This window comes from Zootoca vivipara, chromosome 1 (genome assembly GCF_963506605.1).
Source record: "Zootoca vivipara chromosome 1, rZooViv1.1, whole genome shotgun sequence".
NCBI lineage: Eukaryota > Metazoa > Chordata > Lepidosauria > Squamata > Lacertidae > Zootoca > Zootoca vivipara.
Window position 1 is genome coordinate 20,165,536 of NC_083276.1, and position 17,788 is coordinate 20,183,323.

Consider the following 17,788-nt stretch of genomic DNA (forward strand, 5'->3'; position numbering starts at 1 on the left):
GCTCATTAACAATCTTGTTCTGTTCTTTTTTGTATTCTTGAGTGGGGTCTGAGTCCAATTTCATGTAAAAGGCGGTATTGGAAAGTTATCTGTGAGCCTCCTCGATGTAATCAGTTTTGTTAAAAGCAGGGGCAATTAACAGCCATCCAAGGAAGCCAAAGCACTGTAGGGTAAAATGCACATGCCTAAGATATTTGACAAGAGACACAATATACAGATATTGTTTGAGAAAACCATGCTGGGGCTTAGTAATCACAGCATCCATTCTAAGTGCTCACAGGCAGATTGTTTAATTATCTGTTCTAGGACCTTGAAGTCAAGGTCACTGGTAATGTCTTCTCCCCCTCCCCTTTTGAAGATGGGGAAAACATTTGCCCTCCTCCAGACTGCAAAGACCTCACCTGTTCTCCAAGAATTCTCCAAGATTAGAGACAGAGGCTCTTAGATTACAACAGGAAGCTCCTTTAGTGCCCTTGGGTGCAGCTCATCAGGCGCTGCAGATTTGGATTCATTTGAAGTTCCCATACCATCTTTTTTCCCTGTCTTAGACTGCAGCTCCTTCTATGGATTATTTTTTCTGTTATCACCAGGTTGAGCATTGCTTTTCTTTTCAGTGAAGACAGAGGCCAAGTATGTGTTGAGCAGTTCTGCCTTCACTCTGCCACCGAATATAATTTCTTCGTGTTCTCCACACATAGGACCTACTACTTGCTTATTCTTCCTCTGGCTTTGTGCATAGTCAAATAAACCTTTTTTAATATTTGTAACCTCTCCTGCTTCTGCTTCATTGACTATGCAAAAGCCTTTGACTGTGTCGACCACAGCAAACTATGGCAAGTTCTTAAAGAAATGGGAGTGCCTGATCACCTCATCTGTCTCCTGAGAAATCTCTATGTGGGACAAGAAGCTACAGTTAGAACTGGATATGGAACAACTGATTGGTTCAAAATTGGGAAAGGAGTACGACAAGGTTGTATCTTGTCTCCCTGCTTATTTAACTTATATGCAGAATTCATCATGCGAAAGGCTGGAGTAGATGAATCCCAAGACGGAATTAAGATTGCCAGAAGAAATATCAACAACCTCAGATATGCAGATGACACAACCTTGATGGCAGAAAGTGAGGAGGAATTAAAGAACCTTTTAATGAGGGTGAAAGAGGAGAGCGCAAAATATGGTCTGAAGCTCAACATCAAAAAAACCAAGATCATGGCCACTGGACCCATCACCTCCTGGCAAATAGAAGGGGAAGAAATGGAGGCAGTGAGAGATTTTACTTTCTTGGGCTCCTTGATCACTGCAGATGGTGACAGCAGTCACGAAATTAAAAGACGCCTGCTTCTTGGGAGAAAAGCAATGACAAACCTAGACAGCATCTTAAAAAGCAGAGACATCACCTTGCCTACAAAGGTCCGTATAGTTAAAGCAATAGTTTTCCCAGTAGTGATGTATGGAAGTGAGAGCTGGACCATAAAGAAGGCTGATCGCCGAAGAATTGATGCTTTTGAATTATGGTGCTGGAGGAGACTCTTGAGAGTCCCATGGACTGCAAGAAGATCAAACCTATCCATTCTGAAGGAAATCAGCCCTGGAAGGACAAATCGTGAAGCTGAGGCTCCAATACTTTGGCTACCTCACGAGAAGAGAAGAATCCTTGGAAAAGACCCTGATGTTGGGAAAGATTGAGGGCACAAGGAGAAGGGGACGACAGAGGACGAGATGGTTGGACAGTGTTCTCGAAACTACGAACATGAGTTTGACCAAACTGCAGAAGGCAGTGCAAGACAGGAGTGCCTGGTGTGCTATGGTCCATGGGGTCACGAAGAGTCGGACACGACTAAACGACTAAACAATAACAACAAAACCTCTCCTGAAAGCCTCAGCTCATTCTGAGCATTTGACCTACCTGACCTTCTCCCTGCAACTGTTGGCTACTTGTGGATACTACACCTGCATGAGAGATAATAATAAAATACTGTTAACCTGATCTTTCAAATGGCACAGGGATCTACACACAGACCCCAAATTATCTTGGAGTGAACGCTAGAGAGCACACTTAAAATAAACAGCTTATTTTTTAGGATTGTGAAAAAAGAAAGAAAAACGCCAAGTGATTTTGCAGACCACTCAATCAGTGTTTTATTTGTTCGGTTTGGGAACATGTGACAGTAATCACTCTGATACCTAAAATCATCTTATCAATCATGCTTCATTTTGGCAACCCCATGTTTTCTGTGCTGCAACACAAGTTGAGCAATCATGCCTCAGTAGGATTCATGACTTTTCCCATGATAAGGACGGTGCCAGTTTCCTCGTCGATAGTCAGCATCAGAAAGGGGCGGTTGAATCTAAGTACAGGAGGAAGGGAGGAAGGAACCATTTCAATGGCAGTAGTAGCTGCAGCTTCAATGCCATTCTCGTGGACATTTAAATAAGCTTTGTGAATAGCCTGCAAAGAAATACAACAAAAATTAGTGCAAGATTGTGTCTGACTCAGGGTTTTATCATGAGAAAATCTAGGCATCCATTGAATGTCTTAAGAAACAACGTCATGTGGTCATTTCTCACACTGATTACCTATTGATCTGGTTCCTCTAACCAGTTCTAAGCATCATATTTCTGTATCAGTCAGACTCAAGGAGGAATGGATGGAATTTTCTGAAAATCTTGATGTCAATCTTCTCCATAATTATTTTTTTCCTAGTTCTTGTCTCTCTCCCTTAATGTTGATGAGAAGCAAGATCCCCGTCCCTGGCTGATTATGCTAAAAATACAAACACTTCTTTCATATATACATCATACAGTGGTACCTCGGTTTATGAACACAATTGGTTCCGGAAGTCTGTTCATAAACTGAAGCGTTCATAAACTGAAGCGAACTTTCCCATTGAAAGTAATGGAAAGTGAATTAATCCGTTCCAGACGGTCTGTGGAGTAAGCGTTCATAAACTGAAGCAAACTTTCCCATTGAAAGTAATGGAAAGTGGATTAATCCGTTCCAGACGGGTCCGCGGAGTACTTAAACTGAAGCGTTCATAAACTGAAGCATGGGTGTAATTGGTTCCGGAAGTCTGTTCATAAACTGAAGCGTTCATAAACTGAAGCAAACTTTCCCATTGAAAGTAATGGAAAATGAATTAATCCATTCCAGATGGGTCCGCAGTGTTCATAAACCGAAAATTCATAAACCGAGGTGTTCATAAACCGAGGTTCCACTGTATATAATATTACCCTATTACTCCTATAATATTATAAATACTAGGTTTCCAAATGTAGCCATCACATAAACAAATAAATACAAATGTTTATATAACTGGATAAAATACATATTTAGTTATATACTTTAAAATTATGCTGCAGTAATACACACAGCATACAGTTAATCAGGAGTATTATTATTTTTGAAAACTACAATGCATGAGCAGGTCAGAATAAAGCAGGTATGTGATAAATCTGCACAAAGCTTGCAAATACAGTGGTACCTAGGGTTACAAACGCTTCAGGTTACAAACTCCGCTAACCCAGAAATAGTACCTCAGGTTAAGAACTTTGCTTCAGGATGAGAACTGAAATCGTCCTCTCGCGGCGCGGTGGCAGCAGGAGGCCCCATTATCTAAAGTGGTGCTTCAGGTTAAGAAGAGTTTCAGGTTAAGAATGGACCTCCGGAATGAATTAAGTTCTTAACCAGAGGTACCACTGTATATCCGATTTCTCCTCCTTCTCCAATGCTAACTGCACTTTTTGCAAAGCAACTAGCATCTAATCATCTGCTCTTGAAAATTCTGTGTCAGAGGTGGGGAAGCTGTGGCCCTCCTGATGTTTTTGGATCCCAACTCCCATCAGCCCCAGATAGCATGACCAAGGGAAGAGGGAGAGCTGGGCCTTTAGGGTCTCTCCATCAGTTCTGTTGGGAGACCAGCTCCAGTGGGGCTCCACCCCCTAAACTGTCATCAAGCACCACTCATGCCACTAGGCTATAGCAGAGGGAGAGATGGGATATTGGTGCCTCTTAGTCATCATAGCTGGAATAGCAAATATTTTTGGCTCCTGCCCTCCATGAGAGAGGGGAGTGTGGTTCAAGTACCCCAAATTATGTTCATTTGAACCTTCAGGCAACAGTGTACCTCTGGGGAAAAATGGAGGATGCAAGAAAATATAGATCAGTAATTCCAGAGAGGTCTGCTTGATCTGTGAATACATCCATAATATTCATTCTTCTTAACATCCCTTTGATAACATAGTTGCCAGAGATTGAAAACTTTGGAAGGGATAGATCTATTTTCCTGTTGAAAGAGGAACCAGAGGCTAGTGAGATATTGCTTTGGGGGGAAAATGTGCTGGGGTGTGTGTGTGCTCTCCCAAGCCCACATTCCTAGCATGTTTGCACTCCTTTCTCAGTGACATCTATGCTTGATTGACCCTGCTCTGGAATTACAAGGGACTTGGTCACTATACAGCTTATCACTATCCCTCAAACTCACAACAATATATTTACACCTACAAATATGTACTACACTCTTTACACTATGGCAGGCATGTCCAACAGGTAGATCGTGATCTACCAGTAGATCACTGGACATCTGTGGTAGATCAGTGGCCCCCCCCCCAAAGATGCTAAAAAACTTTGGCTCCCCATAAAAAATCTCAACATCTTTCCCCAGCACCCCTAAAATGACCTGAACCACCAAAAACAGGGCTTTCCGTCCTTAAAAAAAAGCTCAATGTCACTTTCCTCTTCCCTAAAGATGCTCAACAACATTTACATGAAATCCCCCAAACAGGGCTTTCCTTCCTAAAAAAAGCTCAAAAACTTTGACCTGTCAGTCTCTTGGAAGTTGGCCACCCATTTGCTAAGAGCATTTTCCAACTGCTTCATTATTCCTTGGTAAGGAAGAATAAATAATGCTGAAACGTCGCCCTTGTAAGGGAGCTTCACAACCTTGCAGGACAAGTTCTTATCATGGTAAAACTCAAACCAGCTGTCTTTGTTCATCATAGGGACTTTCACCGTGGTTTGCTCATCCACATGGAAGTCTTCTTCTCTTGCACTCCGAGGATTGAAAGGTTTTTTCCCAATTGGCTTATGGAAAGAACAATAACAGCATACATGTCATTTAATTCTTTAATATATTAATTGTCATACTCAGAGCTTTTAATAAAAGCTTCTGTTTTAGTGGCATCTAACTGTTCTTAATCTAGTTCCCAATTACTTAATCTCATTTCCAGGAAAAGGGTACTCACAGTATATTTGATTTGTTTCAATAATGGTGAAGCTCAATTTTCTGATTGATTAAAGGAGCTTCTCTGTGATGAGAAGTCTGATAAGATTATTCTCACACAGTGGGCAGATGATGACTCCAGACTTAAAGAACATCCAAGATGCATAATGTGTATAAAACAAGTCCATCTGACTTACCTCTCATGTAAATATAGTTCACCATAACCATTAGAGCCTCTGGGTTAAGACCCTTGACAGCATCAATTATTTCCCCGTTGGTTTTTTTTTTCTATATAGCTATTGATTTGACTTTCAGCTACTGCAGGATTCTTCAAGTTAGTTGGAAGAACATCCGTATCATAAAATGTTTGGCATCATCCAGGAACTTCTGCAGGAGTTTCACTTGGTCATCTGTGAATAGGGCGTTCCCAGTGCTCAGGTGGAGTTCAGGATTGGGGCGGTTCAGTATACGTAAGAGATCATGGAAACCCTCATGTATTTCCTGTTCGGTAATATCTGAGAAGCCAAGTCCTGACAAAAGCTGACTCAACGTGGTTGTTCTAGCTCCCAGTAACATCATGGCCAAGGCAGTGGAAATGCTCAGAGGGGAAAAGAAAATGTTCTTCTCAGCGGACCCTGAAGCAACCTGCTGGTAGAATCGAAAGGCGAAGTCAGCATTTCCTGGGGCTATCTTCAAAGAGGGCAGACCTCTTTCACCTTCAGCAGGAGGAGAATGGCCATGGCCATGGTTCTCTTTGTGGTCAGGGGTATGGTGACATTGGGCAAAAGCACAGAGCCCAGCAAGAAGCAAACACAGGTAGAGACGAGACATTGTGTTCCTCTGGAAGTAGTCTGTGAAGACAAATCGCATTCAAAATTCATCATTGCAATGGCTTGCCTTCGAGTCATTCGACTCTTATATGCCTTTCTGGCAGGATTTTAACAATCTCACTTTCTTTTCTTTTGGCAGAATGTTAGAAGCATAGTAATCTTTGTTAAAGCCTTTATTAAGGATGGAGTGAGGTGAAATAAAGCAAGATTGTTTTTGTACGCAAGTTTGTGTTTCTTTGTGGAAAGCAGTATACCAAACTGTTGAATGGTTTCTTTAAATATTAACGTATCTCTTTGTGTATCTCTTTAAAGGACAGAGTTGATATCATGACCTAGTTTTACAGCTGTGAAGCAGTATAGCAGGTGCTGTTGTGTTAATTAAGCTGTGTCAGCAATTGGGTATAGTATATAAAGAGCAGCATGTACCCTGGTGAACGGATTGATGGGTGGGTCATACTTATAGATGTAATGTAATGTGATCTGAAGAAGTGTGCATGCACACAAAAGCTCATACCAAAATAAAAACTTAGTTGGTCTTTAAGGTGCTACTGAAGGAATTTTTTTATTTTGCTTCGACTCAGACCAACACGGCTACCTACATGTAACTAATGTAATTTAATGTTAGAGGAGTTTTTGTTTTTGTAATTAAAGCCAAGCAAAAGATATTTCTGTGTTCCTTCATTTTTCCCTGAACGTGTGGTCTCCCCAGCTGGAAAGGTAACCTTGACATGAGCACCCCTCAAGGAATGGGTCCCTTCTTAGAAAATTTTCTCGTAATTCATAATTCGTGAGCACATCTTTCATACATGATTGTTTTCCCTAAATCTTGTGCCCACCTGATCATTGTTTCTTTGGTCAATTCATCTTTCGTTTCCCATTCAAGAAGCAACTCATAAATATTTTTTATATTTTTGTCTTTCCCTTCTAATAAAACTTTTTCCAAATTTTGACATTTCTCTCCCAAATCCGATTTTATTATCTAATTGAAATCTTTGCTTAATTTGAAAATACTGTAGCCAAACATTAAAGAAGCTTTTAATCTCATCATATTCCTTTAATTTCCAATTCCCTTCTACCTCCTCTAACAAATCTTTATAAGTTGGCCAATTTATTCCCATATTTCCATTTTTTAACTGTAATTATTTCAAAAGGTGATACCCACCACGGCATTTTTGGTTCTAATATGTTTTGATGTTTCTTCCAAATTTTATATAATGTTTTTCTCATAATATTATTCTTAAAGATGTTATGTACTTCCATTTTTTCTTTCATCATGTATAGGTGCCAGCCGAATCCTAGACCTACTCCTTCCAGATCTAACATTTCAGTGTTTTTAAGTTCCATCCAGTCCTTTAACCATAATAACCCTGCCGCATCATGATATAATTCTAAATTTGGCAAACCAAACCCTCCCCTTTCCCTTTTATCTGTCAAAATTTTATATTTTATCCTGGGTTTTTTACCACTCCAAATAAATTTTGATATATCTTTTCTCCAATCTTTAAAGCATTTTGCTCCTCCCAGAATTGGCATATTTTGAAAATGGTACATCATTTTAGTTAATATATTCATTTTTATAACAGAAATTCTTCCTAATATTGAAAAATATAATTTAGGCCAAATTTCTAATTTTTGTCTAATCTCTTTCCGTGTTTTTTCGTAATTCTCTTGGTACAAATCAATGCTTTTTGTTGTCATCTGAATACCTAGGTATTTTATTCTTTTTTTCATTTCGATAACTGATATTTCCTGTAATTTAATTTTTTCATCCTTTCCCAAAAACATTACTAATATACCACTCTTTTTATAATTTATCTTGAAACCCATACCTAACACTGGGAAAATTGGCTAAAATGTATAAAGGAATGAGTAATATTTGTTGGAGGTGCCAGGAAGAAATTGGGACTTACTTGCATGTTTGGTGGCAGTGCAATTTTTTTTAGAAATTTGTGAAGACATATACAATGAAATGAAAAAGATACTAAGATCTTTTCAAAGAGGAGCCAGAATTATTCCTATTAGGATTATTAAATGATGATATAAAAGCAAGAGATAGATCTTTAGTGATGCATGCTACAGTAGCCAACAGACTACTCATCGCAAAGAATTGGAAAAGCGATAAAATACCAAATAAGGAGGAGTGGATTATAAAATTGACAACCTATCAAAATTTAACAATAAAAGTGGGAAAGGTGAAAGGTTTGAAAGAAGAAAAATTAGAAAAAGATTGGAAAATGTTTAAACAATATTTAAGGAAACAGGTGGAAAAAGCCAACCTCCTGACAGAAATATAAAAGGCCCAAAATTAAAGATGGAAAAAGTATGCATAACGACAGAGAGAGATATAAACCAGAGTAGAGGGAAGACTGGAAGTCACACGAGGTGAAGGGGGGGTGCGGGGTGAGGTGGTGGTAGCTTTTTATTATTTGTATTTTATTATCTGTTTATTTTTTACGCTTGTTTTGTCCCTTATCAGTTACGCATTTCTGTTATGTTAAAATTTTTGATATTTGTTATTTGATTTCATACAAGATTATTTTATGATTTAAAGAGGATTTATATATGATTTGCAAGGATTTATAATTTATAGGTTTTATATATGATTTATAATTTATTGTTTTTTATACTTTATAGTTTTTCCATATGAATTTTGTATGGGTTTTTCCCTTTAAATCTTCTGTTTATATATTTGTATGTTTGCATATTAATAAAATTTTAATTTTTAAAAGGAATGGGTCCCTTCTAAGGGAATGCCTTCCTCTTCCTCAAAGTGATCTTCTCCATCCTTGAGAACTTCATTCTCCCTGACAGCAGTGGGGTTGTTTTTATTTAGTCTGGAGAACAGAAGGCTGGGAGGTAATAGGATGGCCCTCTTCAAATATATGAAGGGCTGCCACATGGAAAGTGGAGGAGGAGGAGAAGAAGAGGAAGAAGAAGAAATGAGTTTGGATTTGATATCCTGCTTTATCACTACCCGAAGGAGTCTCAAAGCGGCTATCATTCTCCTTTCCCTTCCTCCCCTACAACAAACACTCTGTGAGGTGAGTGAGGCTGAGAGACTTCAAAGAAGTGTGAGTAGCCCAGGGGTGTAGCAAGGGGGGCAATAGGGGCGGGACGCCATGGGTTACATCCTGGGGGGTGACACTCGGTGCACCCCTCGCCTCCGCCCGTGCTTGCTGTTCGGACATGTGCGGTCTGTACGGGCCGCCACTGGCGCATGGCGGCCTTGCGTGCTACCGCGTGAGTGGCACCCCATTACGGGCTGTCGTGTGTGAGTGCCGCCCCGTGCAGACAACGCACGCATGGCATCCCAGGGGGCGCACGGTTATCCCATGCCGGGGAAAGGGGCGGGGCGTCCCTTGGCTTCCGCTCAGCTCATCCTGGGGCTGAAGGGAAGCAGGAGACTCCCAGCCCCTTTCCCCCCTCTCCTTCCCAGAGCGGCAGCAGTGCCTCAATGAGGAGGCGACGGAGGAGGTGGGGGATCCGGAGAGCGCCACCCTCCCATACCTGCCAAGTCCGTGTCATAAATATATGGGATCGGCAGCATGCGCATGACCGGAAGTTGCATGACGTGACTTCCGGTGGCGCTTCTCCCTTCTATGGGCACCAGAAAATGGCGGCGCCAGCGCCGGAAGTCGCTTCCGCACATGACCGGAAACACGTAAAAGTGATTTCCGGCGCCGGCGCCGCCATTTTCTGGTGCCCATAGAAGGGCAAGCGGCACCAGAAAAATGGCCGGGTAATTCTGCTCCACTCATAGCTGCCAAGTATCCCGATTTAAGGGACAATACCGGGATTTTTCGCTAAACAGGAGACCGCCGGGAAACGGTAAGAAAAAAGGGGTTTTCCCGGCAGATACGGGATACTTGGCAGCTGTGCACCCTCCCCATCTGCTGAGCACCACGCACTCAGAGCATGGAGCCCGCCTGAGCCACCCGGAGGGCAGCAACAGCCTCCTGCCGGGGGGGGGGAGCAGCCAAATATGGGGCAGGACAAGGAGCAGCAAAATCTGAAACTCCCAAATCAGGGCTTTGTTATGAAAGTGCAGAAGCAGACTTGTGCGTGGGTGGGAAGCAGAGGAAGCACCAAGAGACCCTGTGCACACTCCCTTGCAAGGCTTACTTGCAAGTAAATGTAGACTGAGCTGCACACTCCACGTGTAATTGAATAAACATGCGTCGGAGGTGCGGGGCGGCGCCCCCATCCACGAGAGGTTTCTAACAGGCTCTACCTCCTCAGGCTTTCTCAGAATTAATCGCCAGGGTTGGATTAAATGAGTGGGTCCCCTTCTAACTCTACGGTTCTGTGATTCTAGGATTACTCCTAAAGTAAAGTAAAGAGAGCTTTAGGGGGACGGACGGGAGCCATGGCTCCCAAGAGGTCACAGCTTTCCCAGCGCCCCGGCAAATCGGCGGGCGATAAAAAAAATCCACACCGGGTACCACGTGGGCTTGCTACACCTCTGGACAAGCCCAAGGTCACCCAGCATGGGCGTAGGCAGGGGGGGCAGGAGGGGGCAATTGCCCCCCCTAGAAGCAGGGCCACTGGCCAGCCTGCCCCACTGCCCGCCCGGTGCCGTCTCCCTTCTCCCTGGCTGGCTGTGGGGCGGGCGGCGGGAAAGCACCAGAGCCGCGCAAAGCGTTTGGCTGGCTTTCCCTCCCTCCGCCCCACAGCCAGCAAGGGAGAAGGGAGACGTCCCTTCTAGCCGGCTGGCTGTGGGGCGGGCGGAGGGAAAGCCAGGCAACCGCTTTGCGCGGCTCTGGGGCTTTCCCTCCACCTGCCCCAGCGATTGCAGAGGGGGAGGAGGGGATCGGAGCAGCCCGATTTCGGGCTGATCCTGGCTCCCCCTCGTCCCTTCCGATTGCGGAGGGGGAGGAGGGAGTCGGAGCAGCCCGATTTCGGGCTGATCCTGGCTCCCCCTCGTCCCTTCCTATCGCGGAGGGGGAGGAGGGAGTCGGAGCAGCCCGATTTCGGGCTGCTCCGATGTGGCCCCGCCCCCGCCCCTTGGCCCCGCCCCTTGGCCCCGCCCCTTGGCCCCGCCTGATTTTCATCCTGGCTACGCCCCTGTCACCCAGCAGCTGCTTGTGGAGGTGTGGAGACGCAAACCCATTTCACAAGATTACAAGTCTACCGCTCTTAACCACACTGGAGGAAGCTTGTTTTCTGCTGCTCCAGAGCCAATGGATTCAAATGATAAAAAAGGAGATTCTGACTAAACGTGAGGAATAGCCTTATGACCATGAGAGCTGTTCAACAGTGAATCAAATCCCTTAGAAGTGGGAGAAATCTCCTTCAATGGAGGTTTTTAAACAGAGGGTGGATGGCCATCTGTCAGGCCTTGTTCAGCTGTGATTCCTGCATTGCAGGGGGTTGAGCTGGATGTCCCGTTGGTCCCTTCCAGTTCTTTGATTCTATGTCATAATTTCTTAACAGCATTTCTGAAGCTGCTTCTCTCTTCTATTCCATATTTGCACCTCCATTTCCACCTTTGCCCCCATTTCCATGCCCCTTCCTCACGTTTCCTTTACTGTCTTTTCCACTTGCACACCCCTTCTAGATCTTCCTCCTCCCATTAATTGCAACTATTAAGCCATCTTTTCCCCTTCCTCCCAATTCTAAAGCCATCCCTCCTATTTTCAGCCCCTTTGTAACCCCCCAATTTTCAGCATCACTCCCATTTCAATGCCTTCATCTCCCTCCCTTTTTGCAACTCTCCCTTGCACACAGACCCCCATTTAGCTCCTTCAATCTTCCCACCCAGTGCTAATTCTAACCACCCTTTTCAACTCCCCATTTCTAAAGCTGCTTGTATTCCGCAGCCTCCTTTGAACCCATTCCCCCTTTCCACCATCACCTCCTTTTTCATACCTGCTCTGCTCCCCTCCTTTTCAAACACCCTCCAAGCCAACATCTGTCATAGCAGCATCGGGAAAGGCACGTTTGATACTTACGTTCAGAGGTGTCTCTTGGAAGAAGCAGTGAAAGCTCCTTGCAGTGAGCTACTATTTATCTGTGTTGGGGCACTGTTGAGAAATGGTATGTTGTCCTTCACAAAACAGAGCAGGCTGTTTAGTGAAGAACAAATATTGACCATTGCTGGACACCTGTAGTCCCAAGTCCTGTTGCCCTTCATTAAACAAAGAAGAACACTAAACACTAAACAAGAACAAAAATTATTGACCATGACTTTGTTAATTATATTTCCAGGAAGAGCATTTGCCCTGTTAGCTCTTTCTTTACGGGCTGATAACTGCCAATTGAGTTGCTTTCCCTGGAGCAGCAAAAATCAAGGGCCTAGCTGCACAGAACTGAATTCCGGACTGAAGTAAAAGAGCAGGAATGGATCATTCTGGGACTACAATGGGGGGAAGCCCTTGTCTACATTTGAATGGACAAAATTACGAAACGTGGTCAGTCTATTGTGAGGCACAATTAAGACGTGCAGCGGTGTGGCACGGAGTGAAAGACAGCCCACCTAATGCTATAACAGCTGTGTGGACCATGGCCATGGGAATTATAGTTTTCTTAGTGTCTCCGGAGGAACTAATAACAATTAATGGCAAAGTCACTGCTCGTGAAATGTGGAATGCGTTAAAAGACGCACATTTGTGACAAGAAGCTGGTTCTGTGCTTCTATACTTCAGAAAGTTGCACACTAAAAAGCTAGAGCTAAAGCGTTATCAGCTATAAAATGTTGGAACTGTGGAAACCATGGTCATATTCAACGGAATTGTCCCAAGACAAAAGCAAAAATATGCAGATGGCAGGAAGAGGGGGGGGGACAAAAGTCAAAGAATGTGCAAAACAAGGCTTTTGTTACACAAGTGACTTCTGCAAAGACCAAAGGCAGATTTGTTGTGGATTCTGCAGCCACACACCACATTTGCAAAGACAAGCATTTGTTTACTTCCTTCAAGCCACAGGAGGGGCAAATTCATCAGGCTGATGGGACTTCTATCCAGATAGCTGCAGAAGGAATGATCGAGCTTAAGAGCTTGAATTCTACTATCAACAAAGTTCTATTTGTTCCAGAGTCAGCTGAGAACCTGTTGAGTGTTCACCAGCCCACAGAGAAGAACTTTAACGTTTTCTTTTCAAAGGGCATCTGCATCATCAGCAAGAATGATGCAGAACTCTTACATGCTGACTATGTGAATAATCTATTTCAGATTGCTTATGATGATAATGGTGTCAATGTGCAAAGTAATGATTCTTGTTGTGTGGCAAACACAAAGTTTTCCATGCAGATTGTACTCATTCACACCGTAAGAGATTTGGTCATATGTCCTGGCAAACGCTAACCAAAATGCCGGAAGTAGTTAATGGTCTAACCATTAAATCCTGTAAATTCTACATGAAATGTAAGTCATGTGCAGAGCACAAGATAAGGGTGGCTCCCAAGGGTAAGGTATCTGGTAGACAGGCTTCAAAGCCCTACCAAATTGTCCATGCCGACCTCGTTGGTCCACTAGAGCCCTCTCTTAGTGGAGCTAAATATTTCATCGTGTTGATTGATTCTTTCTCCAGGTGTATTTGCTCAAACAAAAGTCAGATGCATTTCATACGTTCAAGGGATTCTATGCTTGGTTGCGAAATGCCCAAGGAAAGCAACTGCAATGTCTTTTCACTTATCGTGGTGGAGAATTCACTTCTCAGCAATTTGAGGACTTTTTGACTGAGAAGGGAATCCAGCATGACCTCACTTGCTCACGATCTCCATGGGAGAATGGACTTTGCAAAAGAGCAAACCAAACATTACTACAGGGTTTTAAAAACTCAGTTGAATGATGCCAACCTACCAGAATCATTTTGGGGGGAGAGTTTGAATCATTTTGTGCATACTTACAATAGGAGACTATCAAAACCCATAGGTTACACCCCCTATGAAAAGATGTTTGGCAAGAAGCCTTACGTCAAGTACATGAGAATATTTGGTTCTGACATGTGGGTACATACTCCGCAGAGCAGCAAGCTCGGGAAGCGTGGTGTACATGGGATTTTTGTGGGATATAAGACAGGTGCCTACAGAGTGTACATGCCCAATACAAAGACAGTGAAGTTCACCAAGAGTGTGGAGTATTGTGCTAAATGGGGGGACAATGGGGGAATTTTCCAAAGTCATCCTGAAGAAGAGGAAGCTAAAGATGATGGCCAAGGTTCAGATTCCGATTTAGTGGGAGGTGCTGCTGACAGTGACAGCGAAACAGTAGACTACCAGAGCGTTAAAGCCTCACTCAGACCATCTGATGAATCTGAAACTGAATTGGATGAACCACTGTTCACCAATGGCCACATTTCTTAAAACAAGGAGGAGATGAGCGTTAAAGACTCACGTCTGATACACAAATCACAAAGGGCAAACCACCCAAAAGGTTTGATGATGAGTTTGTCACCACAGCTACTGCTGTCGTTGGTAACTCAGTGAAGATGTGGGAACCTACCAATTTTCAAGAAGTTCAAGAACTGTCCTCTAAGGAAGCTGAACCCTGGTTGAAGGCCATAGATGATGAACTAAGTTCCTCGGAAAGGAACAAGACCTGGGAGCAAGTTCCACTAGTCCCAGAAATGAGACTCGCTGGGAGCCAATGGGTTTTTAAAGCAAAGACCGATCAAAATGGTAAAACTGTAAGGCATAAAACCAGATTAGTTGCCAAAGGTTTTACCCAGGTATCAGGTCAAGATTATAATGAAACCTATTTCCCCACCATCAAGTATGAGAGCATTAGAACCATGCTCAAAATTGCTGCAGAGGAGAAGCTTCACGTCTACCATCACGACGTGAATACAGCTTTTTTGTACGGGATTTTAAAAGAGGAAGTGTACATGCTTCCACCTTACGGAGTGAAAGTACAAAAAGGGATGGTTTGTAAACTAAAGAAATCTCTATCCGGTCTTAAACAGAGTGCCAGGTGTTGGAACACCAAACTTACTGAAACATTACAATCTCTAGGATTACATCAAGGAAAGGCAGATCCATGTGTATTTGTAAAAGGGGAGGGGCAACGCAAACTGTATTGTATTTGTTTTGTCAACGATCATTTGTTGTTTTGGAAAGATCAAAATTTATACAGAAACACCCTTGCTCAGTTGAAAGAACACTTTGATATGAAAGATCTTGGCCAGGTATCCAATTACCTGTCTCTGCAGGTAGAGAAAGACCAAACAGATAATTTTCTGGTTCATCAAATTCAGAAAATCGCTGATGTATTAGCCAGACTAAATTGGACAGATGTGAATCCTGTGGACACCCCAATGGTGACAGGTTTTCAGAGAGATGAAAAGGCTGAAGCATTTTCTGATATAACATTGTATAGATGCATTCTAGGCAAACTAAATTTCATTGCCAGATGCTCAAGGCCTGACATAGCTGCAAATACTAATCTGCTTAGCAGACATTCTAACAGTCCTACTGTTCAGGATTGAAAAGCTTTAAAACACATAGCTCGTTACTTGAAAGGAACTATGGACCATGGGCTAAGGTTCACAGTCAGAAGACTGGAGGTCTTGAAATTTTTGCTGATGCAAGTTTTGATAGTGACACCACAGGCGGAACAAGCACTTCTGGAGTATGCTATATGTACAACCACTGTCTTAATGATTGTATGTGCAGGAAGCAGATGACAGTGAGTGTAATTTCTTGTGAAGATGAATTAAATGCACTGTCATTTTCACTGATGGATTGAGATTGGTTGATACAACTGTTTCAGGACATTGGAGTTAAGGTAACTTGTCCTATACAGGTGTATCAAGATAACAGATTTTCTTTGGCTTTGATTAATTCTGAGAGTTGCAAGCAAAGAACTAAGTACTTGCAAATTAAATTACACCGTACAAGGGAATGTAGCAGGAAAGGACTTATTCAAGTGTCCTACATGGCAGGTGACGAGATTCCCGCAGATCTGTTGTCTAAAGTTGTCAACAAAGAACAACTTCGGGTGTATTTACAAAAACTGCAATTGGTTGGTAATAATAGTGCATAATGTTACATGGAAAGGGGGAGGTTGTTGTAATGTTCCATTCCACCTTAAGAGAGAGAGAGAGGGTCATGTGACTGTGTGTCAGTTGGTGTCAGTTATTCCTGTCGGACGTGAAGTTTGTGTGTGCCTCTGATAACTTCTATGAAGAAGAACTGTTCTAGTGGGCAGGGCCGTCTTAAGCGCCCCTGGGCCGTGGTGCGCCAGATCCCTCCGGCGCCCTCCCGCCCCATTTCCCAGCGCGGTGGGTGGGTGGGCACCACACACAGCGTGGCTGCCACAGGCACTGCTGCTTGGCGGGCAGTTGCCGTGGGCGCAGCTGCGCAGCGGACCGGCCGGCCAGCGGGTGGGTGCAGCTCGCGGCGCCCTCCTGGCGGGCCGGCGCTGTGGTGCCCTGCGCCACCCAGCCTGGCCGCAGGGCCGGCCCTGCTAGTGGGGAGAGAAGGGAAGAGGCTTGCTTAACTGCTCATGGCTTCAACACACTCTGCAGCCAAAAGCCTCATCACCACCACTGCAAGCAGCAGATTTTCCAAGTAAAATGAATAAAGCTGAATGAAATAAGGTGAGAGATGAAAGAACTTTATTTTATTTTAATTATCTAATTCAGCAAAAACGGAAGCAAAAAAGGAAGTCAGCTTCCGTTTCTGTGGGACAGCTCTGGAAGGACTCCCTTGAGAATGGGAGTAGAGTAGTAGTGACAGCCAGTGGAATCTTCTTAACAGTTCAAGAAAGGACAAGGATGGCTCTCTCGGAGAAGAAGCTCATGGCCAAACAATTGAGCTCCTGCCCATAAAAAATGGCTCCTTCGAGGAAGAAGGGTGTGCCCTTAAAATGGCATTCCTGCCCAACTGCCCACTAGGAACGGTAATGCAATGAAGCAGCTCAAATAGTTGAGGAACTCTAGCAAGCCCAAAATTGGTATAATGGAACAGCCAAAGCAAGAAGGAGCTCCTTTTGCTACAGTGATAGTGGAATCCAGAAATTGCCCCAAATCGTGCTTAGCACATGATGGACGAAGGCCAGCAAACGAGCCTCTACACTGCAACCACAGCTAAAGCCCACTGCCCGGCATGCTGTCATATCGGTAGGTTAACCAAGGGGTGAGAGGTGACGCTGCCTCCAAGACGCCCGTCTGCTCCCCTTTGAGGTTAGAAATAATTCCCTGTAATGCTCTGTGACATTGGCAAACAGAAATTTAAATCAGATAACAGCAACATGCAGCAGGAAAGAACACATTCCAGCAGACTATCGTGGAGGGAACCAAATTAAGGTACCCCACAAAATTACAATGATAGAATTGCAATGAAAATGGTGGGAGTGGGAAGCCCCACCAGGGCCAAAAGGCCCTTATATAATTAAGGGGGAAAGGGGGGGGAAAGGCAAAATTAAGCTAAAGGACAAAAGAACTCAAAAAGGGACCAAAATTAAGTGATTAATCTAAAGGGGGAAATACAAAATTAAAGGAAATTAGAATGATTCACCATATCGTCAAAAACTGGTCGCTGATTCTCTCCGGTAGGCAGTGGAGACAGGTAGAGCTCTGTTCCGATGCACTGCGTCCCGAAAGAGAAAGCTCAGGGACCGTGCAGCATATATGTACGGTAATAGTTCCACAATCTCCTTTGACAGACATCCCACAGGCCAAATTGCACACAAGATCGAGGGACCACCAATCGGGTGTTGTGACCGCACCAATGTTCCCACACACAACACACTGACTGATTGCCAGGTCCCACCGCAACACGTGCCCTCTTGTTAGGGAGGA

The 17,788-nt window shown here is 43.7% G+C and overlaps 4 protein-coding genes across 4 annotated transcripts in view; 1 reads left to right on the forward strand and 3 right to left on the reverse strand.

Moving 5' to 3' along the window:
* Positions 1 to 2,114: 2,114 nt before the first annotated feature.
* LOC118078410 (alpha-1-antitrypsin-like) overlaps positions 2,115 to 17,788 on the reverse strand; it is a 35,581-nt gene continuing 19,907 nt past the window's right edge. The window contains exon 5 of the mRNA XM_035102258.2: positions 2,115 to 2,449. Within this exon, the coding sequence (XP_034958149.1) occupies positions 2,258 to 2,449 (192 nt within the window). The 3' untranslated portion in view covers positions 2,115 to 2,257. The remainder of the gene's footprint in view (positions 2,450 to 17,788) is intronic.
* LOC118078409 (alpha-1-antitrypsin-like) overlaps positions 2,617 to 17,788 on the reverse strand; it is an 88,715-nt gene continuing 73,543 nt past the window's right edge. The window contains exon 5 of the mRNA XM_060272100.1: positions 2,617 to 2,764. Within this exon, the coding sequence (XP_060128083.1) occupies positions 2,690 to 2,764 (75 nt within the window). The 3' untranslated portion in view covers positions 2,617 to 2,689. The remainder of the gene's footprint in view (positions 2,765 to 17,788) is intronic.
* On the reverse strand, positions 5,457 to 12,026 carry LOC118078411 (kallistatin-like). Its single transcript, XM_035102261.2, has 2 exons — positions 11,918 to 12,026; positions 5,457 to 6,070 (listed from the first exon to the last, which is right to left on the reverse strand). The coding sequence occupies exons 1-2, from the start codon at positions 11,958 to 11,960 to the stop codon at positions 5,550 to 5,552; spliced, it is 564 nt and encodes a 187-aa protein (XP_034958152.1). The 5' UTR covers positions 11,961 to 12,026; the 3' UTR covers positions 5,457 to 5,549.
* SERPINA10 (serpin family A member 10) overlaps positions 11,436 to 17,788 on the forward strand; it is a 201,224-nt gene continuing 194,871 nt past the window's right edge. Inside the window, exon 1 of the mRNA XM_060272089.1 lies at positions 11,436 to 11,439. The gene's annotated coding sequence lies outside the window, so the exon portion shown is untranslated. The remainder of the gene's footprint in view (positions 11,440 to 17,788) is intronic.

What these genes read in the sequence shown, in the direction of transcription:
- LOC118078411 (XM_035102261.2), bottom strand. Translation starts at nt 11,960, where the DNA reads ATGTTGGCTTGGAGGGTGTTTGAAAAGGAGGGGAGCAGAGCAG. An exon ending in AAAGGAGGGGAGCAGAGCAG is followed by an intron (nt 6,071 to 11,917) that starts GTATGAAAAAGG and finishes TTGTCTTCACAG; the next exon opens with ACTACTTCCAGAGGAACACA.